The sequence below is a fragment of the Sorex araneus genome, chromosome X (assembly GCF_027595985.1).
Source record: "Sorex araneus isolate mSorAra2 chromosome X, mSorAra2.pri, whole genome shotgun sequence".
In the NCBI taxonomy this organism is placed as follows: Eukaryota; Metazoa; Chordata; class Mammalia; order Eulipotyphla; family Soricidae; genus Sorex; species Sorex araneus.
In genome coordinates, this window is record NC_073313.1 from 247,906,533 (window position 1) to 247,920,485 (window position 13,953).

The 13,953-nt window shown below is 42.4% G+C and overlaps 1 protein-coding gene across 9 annotated transcripts in view; it reads right to left on the bottom strand.

Annotated features, from left to right (window-relative positions):
- Positions 1-506: 506 nt before the first annotated feature.
- Positions 507-13,953, bottom strand: part of FN1 (fibronectin 1) — an 86,243-nt gene continuing 72,796 nt past the window's right edge. For 4 of the 9 annotated variants that reach the window (XM_004601433.2, XM_055120959.1, XM_055120954.1 and 1 more), the window contains 7 exons: positions 11,357-11,814; positions 10,246-10,384; positions 7,454-7,618; positions 5,106-5,231; positions 4,511-4,617; positions 1,559-1,672; positions 507-1,254 (listed from right to left, as the gene is read on the bottom strand). In XM_004601433.2, coding sequence (XP_004601490.2) covers positions 1,186-1,254; positions 1,559-1,672; positions 4,511-4,617; positions 5,106-5,231; positions 7,454-7,618; positions 10,246-10,384; positions 11,357-11,814 — 1,178 coding nt within the window. In that variant the 3' untranslated portion in view covers positions 507-1,185. The remainder of the gene's footprint in view (positions 1,255-1,558; positions 1,673-4,510; positions 4,618-5,105; positions 5,232-7,453; positions 7,619-10,245; positions 10,385-11,356; positions 11,815-13,953) is intronic. The other 5 variants (XM_055120951.1, XM_055120957.1, XM_055120956.1 and 2 more) reach the window with 2 other exon arrangements.

Below are 13,953 nucleotides of genomic sequence, written 5' to 3' on the forward strand. Positions count from 1 at the left end.
AAGCTTGAGGATGTTAAAGGCATCTGGTTTCTCTGTAACAAAGCTCTGTTATATTGCCCTAGTAGTTTTAACATCTTTGTCATTTTTCTTTTCTTTTTCGTTCGGGTACTCTCCTTGAATAAATGTTTATTAAATGAAGGAAGGAAAGGAGATGGGAGGGTGAGAGGTATCATAATGGTTACAGGAGCATAAGTAAAGATGGTTTCCGCCTTCTGAAGGTAACAGGTTAAATATGTATTTGAGTCGCCTTAAATCTGTTTTCTGAGAAATGATAAAGCTTCCTCTATTACAGGAGAGATGAAATTGCAAGAATAAATCTGTGTTTTTGTAGGGACAGACTTAGAAATTCTTCTATTTAAATCACCACAAATCAGAGCTGTGCTCATCAGCAGTTTACAAATGTTTGCCGCGTGGAAAAGAAAAGAACTTTCATGAGGATTATTACTTTTCCCCAGGTGTCTTTATATATATATATATATATAAAAGAAGTCATGATATCCAAGAAGTAGAATGTAAATCTTTTATTAAACAGTTGTTTTTCCACAGTAGTAAAGCTTTGGCACGTACAGTATAAAAAATAATCACCAACCATAATTATACCAAATTCCTCTACCCACTGCACACCGAGTGTCTTCCATACATTTTTTTCCATATAAAAATACTGGGAAAATTGATAAATAACAGGTCTGAGAAAGATATTTCTAGGCAATTAATAGAATCATTTGGAAAAAGTGAGTACTGTGGATTTTTTTTTTTTTTTTTTAAATATCACAGTGACAAAGACAAGCTGTTCCTACAAGAGTGCGGGCCAGAAAGTCAAGAGGAAGCAGAAGTGTCTGAAGAACTTTCCCACTTAGCTTGGTAATACCCTTCCCATTCATTTCGAATCACCATGGCGTTTAAGCTTTCCTGTCGCTCCTGATTTCCTAAGTTTGAATCCTTTCACTGCAAGTACTGAACAGTACGGGACCCTTCAGAGCCAACCAGAACGTGGACTGCCTGCCCCCTCAAACACTCCTGGGGTGATACTTGGAGAAGCTGTGATTTGAGTTGAAGCTGGAGAAGTTCCTCCAGAGCATAGGGCCTAAGAAAGAAACAAACATCTAAGCTGGGGTCCGCTAATGTCACTCCAGTTTGGACGGGTCTTGCCCAGAGAGCCTTGCTTGCTTCTCTGGGTTAGAAATCCTACTCTAGAGGGTCGTAGTCAGCCTGCACATCTAAAGGCATGAAGCACTCGATCGGGCAGTTGACATTCTGTGAAAAAAACAAGAGAAATAAATTAGTGGGAATGCTTGTGGAGTCAAGTACAGTGCAGGGTGGGGGAGGGGAGGGGCGGGAGGGGAATCTGTGATAATAACTTGTGGACAGGAGAACATCTGGAAACAACCTAGCTATACAGTAGAAAGCTAAGAGGTGCCCAAGTGCTGAGTCTATGAACACCTACATTCTGCTGCAGGATATATATATATGATTCCTAAGACTTAAAATTGGGGCTCATGCAGAAGAAAGAGACACCATGCTACGTGCCTATTTGTGTCGGGACCACGAATGCACTTACAACGTTGGTGCTCTGCTCGTATCTCTGCAAGTACCGATTTGAGGAGTAGCCGGGGGAGCCTTCGGTGCCAGAGTCAATTGCCCCGGGTCTGCGGCAGTTGTCACAGCGCCAGCCCTGAGAGCAGAAGCAAGAAGTCAAGTGGGGTTGACCCTCCTTGCTGTTACAGAGGAATCACAGCCCTGCGTGACTGGCAGGATTTAAGCAATCATCCGGGGAACCCGAGGATGGTCTAGTGCCCTCAGAACCCGGAGAATACGTTTCGGTTTCTTACGCATATCTTAAAGCTGCTTGTCTCCACTTTTCCTGAAATACGGTCTTTTCCCTTCCTTTAGTTTTTTTTTTTTTTTTTTTTGCTTTTTGGGTCACACCCAGCGATGCTCAGGGGTTACTCCTGGCTTTGCATTCAGGAATTACTCCTGGCAGTGCTTGGGGGACCATATGGGATGCCGGGGATCGAACCCGGGTCGGCCGCGTGCAAGGCAAACGCCCTACCCGCTGTGCTATCGCTCCAGCCCCCCTTTAGTTTTTAAATCTTGCTTAGACCATTTTATTCTCTGTTTTACCAAGAATCCAGTAATAATTACATTATGAAGGATAAAAAGTCCATTCTTAACCAGAGATCACAGCTTTTTTTTTTTTTCTTTTTTGGCATTTTGGGTCATACCTGGCGATGCTCAGGGGTTACTCCTGGCTCTGCACTCAGGAATTATTCCTGGCCCTGCTCTGGGGACCATCTGGGATGCTAGGGATTGAACCCAGGTCAGCCATGTGCAAGGCAAATGCCCTACCTGCTGTACTATGGCTCCGGTTCCGATTATGGCTTTCTTAACCTTCCTTTCCTAATGAACATCTCCTTCACCTACTCAGATTTCTCCATTCTGGTTGCAACTTCCCTGAAAAGCTTTCGACTCCAAATAATACAGCATTTGCCTCTAATGCTAGAGCTTGTAAAAGAGGCTTGAACCCCCTTGGACAACCACCCTCATTTTCACTGTATCACTGTCATCCCGTTGTTGCATCTATTTGCTTGAGCGGGCACCAGTAACATCTTCATTCATCCCAGCCCTGAGATTTTAGCAGCCTCTCCTTACTCATCTTTCCCAACAATTGGAGGCTCTTCTAGGGTCAGGGGAATGAGACCTGTTATTGTTACTGTACTTGGCATACCGAATACGCCACAGGGCCACAGGGAGCTTGCCAGGCTCTTCTATGACTTCAAATAAATACATAAATGAAATTGCAGAATACTATATAACTGACTTACGAAGTTCACATGGGGGTCTGGTGCTGCCAGCAGATCCACCAGTATCCGTGGGGCAAGCACATCAGCAGCCTGATGGTGCCTCCAGGCTTCCTGATACCCCCAAACTGCTACTGTACCTCTGGCCAGACCCCAACAACTCGGGACCAAGTTTCGCAAGAAATTAAATGGCCAAAAGCTAGGTATATGGGAGCCACACCCACAAACTACCTCCAGCTCAGCTATGTAAGCTTATTTATTGACCTCATTTTACACAGGACGAAATAAGATGGGGAATGACTTGCTCAAGAGCAGGAGATTCATGTAAGGAACTGTGGTGGCCAAACTTCCTACCCACTGCTGGGTGACCTTAGGCCACTGCACCTCGACACTCCCTGCCTAAGTCCCATAGTCTGGCCTGTAGAACAGAAATGGGAACAGAAATGGGAACAAGCTGATGGACCATGCATCCTTTGTGTCAGACAGGGGACAGGGCCCTTGCCATGCAGAAGGACACCACACTAATTTCCACACACTATGGGGTGGACACAGCCCTACCCTGGAGACCTTACATATATGAGTTATAAGAGCTTTAGGGAATCAGGCATAAAAGATTTGTTCCATTGAGCTGGGAGCACAGATTGGAAAGAGTTGAGGTGTACTGACATATAACAGACCTCTAAGGGTCTCCCCCATTTGTTTTCCCTCTCTTTTCTTCCCATCTCATTGCTTGTCTTGACATACCAGACTAGGGTTGTCTCCCTGGAGCCTGTCTGGGCCACCTGGGCCTCCTCTTTCTAGAGAATAACTCTAGTGCTCCTTCTGTTGCTTCTTTCTCCTCTTCTCCTCTAACCAAATTTGAACCATTACGACACCCCTAGCAGCTTCTCTCTTGCATAAACCTTTCTTGCTGAATCCAGCTACCCAGGAACTGTGATTTATCAGACCCAGTCAGAAATGGCCAGAATTCGCCCGAGTTTCAGTGCCTGCTACTGTCATGTTTCTAATGAGATCATCAAGTGGCAAGACCATTTCTCAGTTCCTCTCTCTGATATCTTTGAGCACGGGGTAGACCTAGAGCAGGAGACTGTGGTTTGAGAAAGGGTTCCTAAGAGACAGCATCCTCTGAGAGCTCGGTTACTGTGAGACTTCTTTAGCAAGCATGCAACAGGGGCACCTGCCCATAGCTTCCCTCAGGATGCAGCTCAAGGCCAGTGCTACCCAGCCTTCGACACGTTAGTTGTCAAGGGATAAAAGGCCTGAGAGGGGCTGGAGCAATAGCGCAGCGGGTAGGGTGTTTGTCTTGCACGCAGCTGACCCAGGTTCGATTCCCAGCATTCCATGTGGTTCCCTGAGCACCGCCAGGAGTAATTCCTGAGTGCAGAGCCAGGAGTAACCCCTGTGCATCACCAGGTATAACCCAAAAAGCAAAACACAAAACAAAGAAAAGGCCTGAGAATAGTAGGGGAGAGAGGGGCAGGTGTGGACAAGAAGGTGAATTGAGAATGAGAATTCAGGAGCCTTATGTCAGCAGCAGGAAAAAAGGTATTTTCAGTTTCACCTTTTCACAGTTTCATCTACGTGCTGCCACATAACACACACACACACACACACACACACACACACACACACACGATGCTTAATTTGGATTATCAGCAAGAGTCTCTCCTTTATGGCATCTAAGCTGCAAGGAGCCTGACATCAGGTCTTACCCTTTTGCCTCCGAAGCACGTGCAGGAGCAAATGGCACCGAGATATTCCTTCTGCCACTGTTCTTTTACATGGTATATCTTCCCATCGTCATAACAGGTTGTCTCATCTGCAGAGAGGAACAAGCCAGAAGCACATATGAGACTGGAAACAAGAATACCCCTAGAAAGCATGTGGGCCTGCTTTTTCTCCTCTCGTTGGATCATCACAGCCCCAGACCCACATATTGCTGAAAGGGGATCCTCCGTTAAGTGAGCTATTGCTAGGTAGGGCAGTACTCCCCAAACTGAAATCCAGTGAACTGGACGTGATTCAATGGGAGGATGGAGACTCTAGTCTAAAAGTTCCGTCGAGGACCAGTAAACCTAAATTCTTGCAATCGTCACGACCGATCACGGTGAAAATACTCTGATCCATGCAGAGATACTCTGCAATAACATTAAATCACGGTGTGTATTTGAAGCTGGCTTTCTGCTCTCCCTAGTCGAAAGATGAACAAACCCAGTTGTTTCCTCCTTAAGGGGAACGTCGGTTTCTGGCCATTTCTGCCTGTGTGATGAGTGGCTAACCAATCCCTAAAAATCCATGGCTACGTACCAGGATCACACTTGATTTCGCCTTTTCCATTTCCAAGACAGGTGCAGCTCATCTTCTGGCCATTTTCTCCAGTGCGATCCCATTTTTCTCCGATTCTGTAGTTTACACCATTGTCATAGCACCATTCTGGAAGTGGGGGCAGCGTCACAGGCAAAATGTTATCGGTGTGATCAAACTCCGGACAGGGAGTGCCCGAGGTAAGAACTAAGACAAGCCACGGGATTTTAGAAACCACATAACTGGAAGGACTGGCAAGGAAGGTGAACACTCACGATCCCTTCGACAACGCCTATCTTCAGTTGGGTTTGGAAGTCATCTTGACCGAACACTTGCTAGGCTATTTTAAGATTTGATGTATACCATGAACATACTGATGCAAGAATAGCTAATAACCTTTGTTTGAATTCTCACTAGTAAGGCTTGAACTTGTCAGAAATTGCAACAGGATTTGAATAGTCTTTCAGGAATAGATAATAGATAAATGAAACATCACTTCAGGCAGTGCAAGGGACCTAGACATGAGCTAGTGCAATCAACAGCACAATAGAAACAAATATATATATGTATGTGTGTGTGTATATATATATATATATATTTCAGATGGTTCAGCATGGTAAAACAAAATGAGTAAAACCATCATCCTGTACATCCAAAGAAAAATATATAAATTACTGGCTCTCAAAAGACTGGTTTAGAAAGATATATCATCAACAATTCTCTGATTGTAGGCATAAGAATGACTTCTAATGGCTGAGTTGCATTCAAACTGAATACACACACCAGCTTATCTATCCTACTTCTCCCACTCTACCAAGAACTCTGCCATTCCTTATATTTTAAGAAAAATTAGCACTGCACTGTAGCACTGTCATCGATTTGCTCGAGTGGGCACCAGTAACAGCTCATTGTGAGACTTGTTGTTACTGTTTTTGGCATATTGAATATGCCACGGGTAGCTTGCCAGGCTCTGCTGTGCGGGTGGGATATTCTTGGTAGCTTGCTGGGTTCTCTGAGAGTGACAGAGGAATCAAAACCGGGTCGGCCTTGGGCAAGGCGAATGCCCCATCCACTGTGCTATCACTCCAGTCCTAAGAAAAATGATTAGGCATTAAAATTATGATGTCTAAGCAAAGGCTATGTAAACTGAGCCAAAGAGTCATATAAATCAATTTTATATGATTTATATAAAAATGTATAGCTATGTTCCCACAGTTGTATAAGTACTTACATAGGTAATACTTATACAGTTTTAGAAGGGGTTCAGTTTAAGAAATCAAGAATCACTTAGTTGGTGTCAAATGTTAAGATTCCAACTCTTGAAAAGCATCTAATGCTTTGTTGTCTGTCTTTCCATTTTTCAATGGTCAAGCAAGTTACATACACTGAGATATGTAAAATTGTTTTTACGTTCTGTTGAATCAAACCACTTAGTGTGATATAAGTACAATACCTTGTACTTTAAAACAAAAAAATCAACTACATTTTTGGTTCCCCAAAAAAGGTTTTTGCAAGTCTAGAGAAGGTGTGTTTATAAGGCATAATGGTTAACACCTATGAAGATGAGCCACTTGTCAATAATAGCTACTTTTCCTAAAAACAAAGCCCAAACCAAAGTTTTGTGAGTATTAATACTAAATCACAAATCATAATAAGTAAATTTGAAGAGTATATTAGAAAATAATCCAAAAAATTAAAATCTGTTTAGAATTTAAAGATCAATCTTTTTCAGAGTTGATTTTTAATGATCTACAATTGGATTCTCCATACCCTCTATAATATAAGGTTCTAGCCATCACATGAGAATTTGGAATTTAAAGATCAATCTTTTTCAACTGGAACTGATTTTTAATGATCTACAAATGGATTCTTCATACTCTCTGTATTATAAGGTTCTAGCCATTGAGACTATTGTGATGTGTGTGGATTATGAGATTTGCTTATGTGGGGTCTGTTTAGAATGACACTGAGCATGCATGTATATTTTCTGAGGCTACTCAATACTAAATGACGTGTTTTCTCACTTCTGATCTTCACTGTGCCTGACTCTCAAGAATTAATTTATTTACCAGGAAAAATTAATTAATTCATTTATCAGGAAAAAAAATGAAGGTCTATCACCCTCAAGGACTTAATCTTAATAAACAGTTATATAGACACACAACCTTTGAAATGAAGCCATGTTGAATAAGTAAAATTTCCCATCATTTTTCTATATGATGCAAAATATTACTTTGAATTAAGGGGTCTCCTTCATTTGCTCCATGTTTGGAAGGAACTCTGCTCGCCAAACATGCTTTGCTGAAGTGAATGCATGGAACTGGAAGAGATGGAGGAAGCAAGCTACTCACTAGATGAGTCACATCTGAAATGACCACTGCCAAAACCTAAGCATTGGCACGAGAGTTTAAAGCCAGATTCAGACATTCGTTCCCACTCCTCTCCAACGGCATAGTGGGAAACGCTGTAGGGGTCAAAGCATGAATCATCCGTCGGTTGATAGACGCTTTGCTCTACTATATGAGAAAAAACAAAAGGGAGGAAAGCAAGAAGAAGACATCTTATTGGACTGTAAGAAAAATGCAAAATTCTCATATATAATGACAGCTGAAAACTAAATTAAAATCCCAGTTGCATCAGGAATCGTTCATATGCTTTATCAAATGCACTAGCTACTCCAACAGTGCTCAGAGGGACCAGGGGACATTTCCTACAGTCTTCTTAAAAGGAGAACATATTTCAGGTTTACCCTAAGTACGGAAAGGAAAAGACCATAGCCATCACTTCTAGTAAATCTAGCTTATAAAACATGGAATGGATCTTGAGATAATTGAAACTAGGAAATCAGTAAGAAAATTCAGTGACATGCCAAGGCCAGAAGTGCTGGGGTGACTTTAAGCTATCTAACAGTTCTCTGCCTTATTCTCCTCATCTGTGAAATGGGGATATAAAACATCCCCATTTAGGGAACTTTTGAAGATTTTAGCATATCAGGCATTTAAAACATTGGTTTACTGTCCATACATAATTAAGAAATAGATATTAAACATCGTCCTTTCCCTTTATTGTTTTTTGCTCCATACCCACAGGATATTGAGGGACTTTAAGAGTTGGTCCTGGTGGTGGTCCAGGAACCATATGGGGAGGGGTTTGAACCTGGGCCTCCAACACGCAAAGTATGCCCTCAATCCATTGAACCATCTCTCTGGCCACCCCCATCTTTTTTTTTTCTTTTTGGGTCACACCCAGCAATGCTCAGGGGTTACTCCTGGCTTTGCACTCAGGAATTACTCCTGGCGGTGCTTGGGGGACCATATGGGATGCCGGGGATGGAACCCGGGTCGGCCGAGTGCAAGGCAAACGCCCTACCCGCTGTGCTATCGCTCCAGCCCACCCCCATCTTTTAATACAAGATTCATAGAATTTTCTATGTAACACTGTACTGTCACCTTTACTTTCATTATTGGATTTATACAATGCAAAGTTCCTAGATTTTGGTGTGATCATAATAATAACAGAACTTCCTTATTTTATCAATAAAATCAACTGTTTCAAGGAAAAGGGAATGATGGGAGATGTTAAATTAAGAATGATTAATAGACTTTCTTTGTGTTCCCTAAGATTTAGGTCTTTCTATTTTTGGAAAGCATATTTTAAAATTATTTAAGTGAACAAAGCATATTTCAAGTTATTCTATAAAAATTAAAGAAAGTAACTATTATGACTTTAAATCCCATTGTATGGGTTTCTTTTTAGAGTCCAACCATCAAAAGCTTCTTTAAAGCAATACATATGGGGAGGATCTCTATTTTAAAGGTATCACTTTGAAAAGAAATAACATTTGAGAAAAACTAGGAAATCTGAAATGTGTCAAGTCAGGAGAACGAGGCGAGAATGCAAAATACAGCTCCTGGGAATAAGGAGTTGGAAAGAAAAATGAAAGGACTAGACACTGCAACTAAGGGTTTCGATGCTCTAAAAATAGGCAAAAGTTAAAAATTCTACCTGACTGAGTTATAAAGATGGAATCTTTGGGAGGGGCATGGAATTATGTGAGAAAGCACAAAAATACCTTAGTGCTCATGACAATTTCTTTCATACACTGATCCACTAGTAAAACCACAAAAGGCAAAAGATGTGCATTATAGCACAGCTGTAATACGACAAGCACATAATGATCTCAACTCCTTAATGCACAGATGCTTATGCATGGAAAACAGCACAGCCATCTACTGAGTGGGGAAGGAGGCCGAGATTAAGTAAGTGACCTCAGGAAAAGAGGCAATCACGTGCTGGAGACACAGTTTAGCACTCTGTGCTGATCTGGACTATGGAACCCTTTGGTTGGATGATTCAAGACGCAGAGTCCTGATTATTTCCTCACTCGTGTTCTTTGGTGACTCTTTAGCAGTCTACAGGTTGAAAAGCCAGGTAATTCCTGGTTTCAAAAGGACTTTTTAGTTGTTACAAAGAAGGTTAATGGCTACTTAAGGCTTCTACTGAGATTTTTGAATCTATGTAATCAGAAAAAAAGAAGACATTGAAATGACATTGAAATAAGAGCTCTTTGGACAGAAATGGACTATTCTGGTAGCATTTTATACCATGAACCAAACCCAGCTGTCTTAATTTCTGCTGGCCCAGGAGTTCCGCTGTAGGTAATGCATCTCGGTCCTGCAGACTCACCCCACAGCAGTGTGGTGAGAGGCAGAGGGCTGAGAATGGAGTGGACGGAAGAAAGAGTCGTGCTTTCCACCCACGCGCGCTCATCAGCAGGGACTCGGTTTTAAAGCTGCTCCCAGTCTATTATGGTATCTCTGAGACTTGGATTGGTAAGGTTCTTTGTTTGTTAGATATTTTTGTTTGCTTATTTGTTTTTGTTTTTTAAATGCTGCAGATCAAATTTAGGACCTCACCTATGCAAGCCAAGTATTCTACTACCGAGTTCTCTCCTCAGCCCCTAATGAATGCACTTCACAAAGATACCGGGGTAGTAGGAGAGAAAGATCACTGCATTTTGAGCAGGTAATTTACTTTCGGGCATTGTTTCCCAAAGATAACAGACAATAGCAACCAATCACTGGAGAAGGTTCTCATGCGATCCCCCCAGGAGCCTGTGCAGAATGACCCCGAATTCACATACCATTGTTGCCCACGGTAATAACCTCTTCATGAACCCTGAACCTCCTCCTGCCTTGCAGGGCCTCCACGAGGATGTTGTAGGTGGCCCCTCTGGTAAGGCCCGTCAGGGTGGCACTAGTAGAAGTTCCAGGAATTCGGAACTGCAATTATCGGTGCATTCAAAATGGGGGAGAAAGCATTATAATGAGGCATCAACATATCATTTCTATCTTTTTGTGAATAACCCACTCTATGTAAAGAAAGCAAAGGGAGAGAAATACAGAGGGAGGATTTATGGGTCCCCATCAACCAAGAAGAGAAATAGAACAAGGGTGGAGAGCCATCATTTAATCCACCAGATTTCCCTACCAAAACCTACTTAGGTATTCCCTGGTGTCCAGACACCCACCCTTCTACCTATATTCACAGTACCCCCCGGGACACACTGGCCATGCCTGCTTATCATAAAACAAGGACATTATGTTCTATCGGGCACACACTTATCCTGCACAAGGTGGCATCTTACCCCAACACGGGGTTCTGAAAACACTGCAGCAAAATCTCAAGTTCATTTAACTGCAAAACACTCAAACTCATCTCCACTCATAAATCTTCTGCAGTGTAATCCATTTAAAAAATTCTGCCACTTTCTAAAAATAAGTGCGACAATAAAAATTGATACCAGCAGGACAAATTAGAGAAAAGGAGTTTCAGTTAGAGAATCAATCACATACAAGAGCTGCTATGCACAGCTTCCTCGAAGTTCTTTCTCCAAAGACATATCATAGATAATGGTATTCTTCAAGGACAGACTCTAAAGTATCCACAAGTATTTCAGCCTTTCTCAGACAAATGTGATGTGGGCAGAATATTTCATTCTCTTTTTCAGGACAGACTCTTTGTGTTTCTAAGACATCTCAAGTGTCTGAATAGAAATGGTCTCATTCTCTCTTCTAAATCAAAGCTAGTGTCTCACTCTGGTACCTCCCCCATACTGAGATGAACCTGCCACCTGCCACCTTTCTTCGAGGTTCTAATGGCAAAACTGCTTCACGCCTATGCTCTGGTCATTTCAGTTACCTAACTTGTTCCTTTTTCAAGCTGTCCTATGAGAAGTGAAGAAAATAATTTACCTGGAGGGTATCTTCCTCAATACCAACAGGACGGCATGAAATAAGATATTCGGAGGTACCCGGGAATGGGGTCCAGGTGAGGGTTGTCTGAGAGAGAGCTTCCTGTTCCAGAGAGGCATTCTGATCGTTTCCAACAAGATCAGGATGGATGCGCTGCTGGGTGTAGTAGCCTCCATCTCTCCCAGGTACACGTTCTACATTGGGTGTATGGGCTCTTGGGCCAGGCTTCTCAGGGGTGGCCATTGTGGGTGTCGGTCTTCGCCTAGACCCATGCTCCTCTAACAGAGTTTGCTGTTCAATGTAGTTGGGTTGGTCGGAAGTGCCAGGAAGCTGAAAACCATCTTCATTGTAACCAGGCCTATTGTTCACAGGAGCTTTTTGAACTGTGGAAGGAACATCCAAAATCTCTGGTCCGTGATGATTGGGGTGTGGAAGGGTTACCAGTTGGGGAAGCTCATCTAGCCGAGAGAGGTCAGAGCCAAAAAAGCAAAGCGCGCGTTAAGCTCCCAGAAAGAACAGCAATGATCAACATCAATTCAAGCAATATGGACTGTTGTATCAATGGGATCAACATCTTCAGTGCTGAGCTCAAAAAACACTTTTTTCCCCCCAGGAAGAAATCTTCATGATTTCTCTGAAAGATTTCTTCATAAATTAGAACGAAAAAAAGTGTTGGTATGAATCCATCATACACACAAAGCTTGAAACCGCTGAGCCCCACAGAAGCCACCTCTGCACCAAATAATGAAAGCGAGATTTGCAAATATTCAGCTTTTTTTCTTTTTAATTTGAGAATCACGGTTTTGTTTTTTTTTTTTTTTTTTGGTTTTTGGGTCACACCTGGCGATGCACAGGGGTTACTCCTGGCTCTTCACTCAGGAATTACCCCTGGCGGTGCTCAGGGGACCATATGGGATGCTGGGATTCGAACCCGGGTCGGCCGCGTGCAAGGCAAATGCCCTACCCGCTGTGCTATCGCTCCAGCCCCGAGAATCACGTTTTAGGTCTAGAAAGCAGACTACCGAAGACGGCATCTGCAGTAAAATTCCGGAAGTTCCACTCCATACTGGTTCAAAAATTGAAATGGTAAGCATGCACTTAAAAGTACATCAGTTGCAGAGAAAGCATTTGACAAGATCCAACATCCTTTCATGATGAAAACCCTCGCCAAAATGGGGTTTGGAGGAACTTTCCTCAAGATAGTCGAAGCCATCTATCACAAGCCTACGGCAAGCATTATCCTCAACGGGGAAAAACTAAGGGCCTTTCCTCTGAGATCAGGCACAAGACAAGGATGCCCACTCTCACCACTCCTCTTCAATATAGTACTGGAAGTACTTGCGATAGCTATTAGACAAGAAAAAGAGATTAAGGGCATCCAGATAGGAAGGGAAGAAATCAAACTCTCACTATTTGCAGACGACATGATACTATATCTAGAGAAGCCTAAAACCTCTACTAAGAAACTCTTAGAAACAATAGACTTATACAGTAAAGTTGCAGGCTACAAAATCAATACCCAAAAATCCATGGCCTTCATATATGCAAACAATGAGGCAGAGGAAAGGGACATGAAAAAAGCAATCCCATTCACAATCGTGCCCCAGAAAATCAGGTACCTCGGAATCAGCTTAACCAAGGAAGTAAAAGACGTTTACAAAGAAAACTACATAACGCTACTCCATGAAATCAAAGAGGACATGAGGAAATGGAAACATATACCCTGCTCGTGGATAGGGAGAATCAATGTTGTCAAAATGGCAATACTCCCTAAAGCATTATACAGATTCAATGCGATCCCTATAAATATACCCATGACATTCTTCAAAGAAATGGATCAAGCAATCCTAAAATTCATATGGAATAACAAACGTCCAAGGATAGCTAAAACAATTCTTGGGAAAAAGATGATGGGAGGCATCACCATCCCCAACCTCAAACTTTACTACAAAGCAGTAACAATTAAAACAGCATGGTACTGGAACAAAGGCAGAGCCGTAGACCAATGGAACAGGGTGGAATATCCCTACACACAACCCCAAATGTATGACCATCTAATCTTTGATAAGGGAGCAAGAGAAGTGAAGTGGAGCAAGGAAAGCCTCTTTAACAAATGGTGCTGGCACAACTGGACAACCACATGCAAAAAAATGGGTTTAGACCTTGACCTGACACCATGCACAAAAGTCAGATCAAAATGGATTAAAGACCTCAACATTAGACCACAAACCATAAGGTACATTGAAGACAAGGTCGGCGAAACCCTCCACGATATTGAAGATAAAGGTATCTTCAAAGGTGACACGGAACTAAGCAATCTAGTAAAAACAGAGATCAACAAATGGGACTACATTAAACTAAAAAGCTTCTGCACCGCAAGAGATACAGTGACCAGAATACAAAGACTATCCACAGAATGGGAAAGGATATTTACACAATACCCATCAGATAAGGGGTTGATATCAATGGTATATAAAGCACTGGTTGAGCTCTACAAGAAGAAAACATCCAACCCCATCAAAAAATGGGGCAAAGAAATGAACAGAAACTTTACCAAGGAAGAAATACGAATGGCCAAAAGGCACATGAAAAAGTGC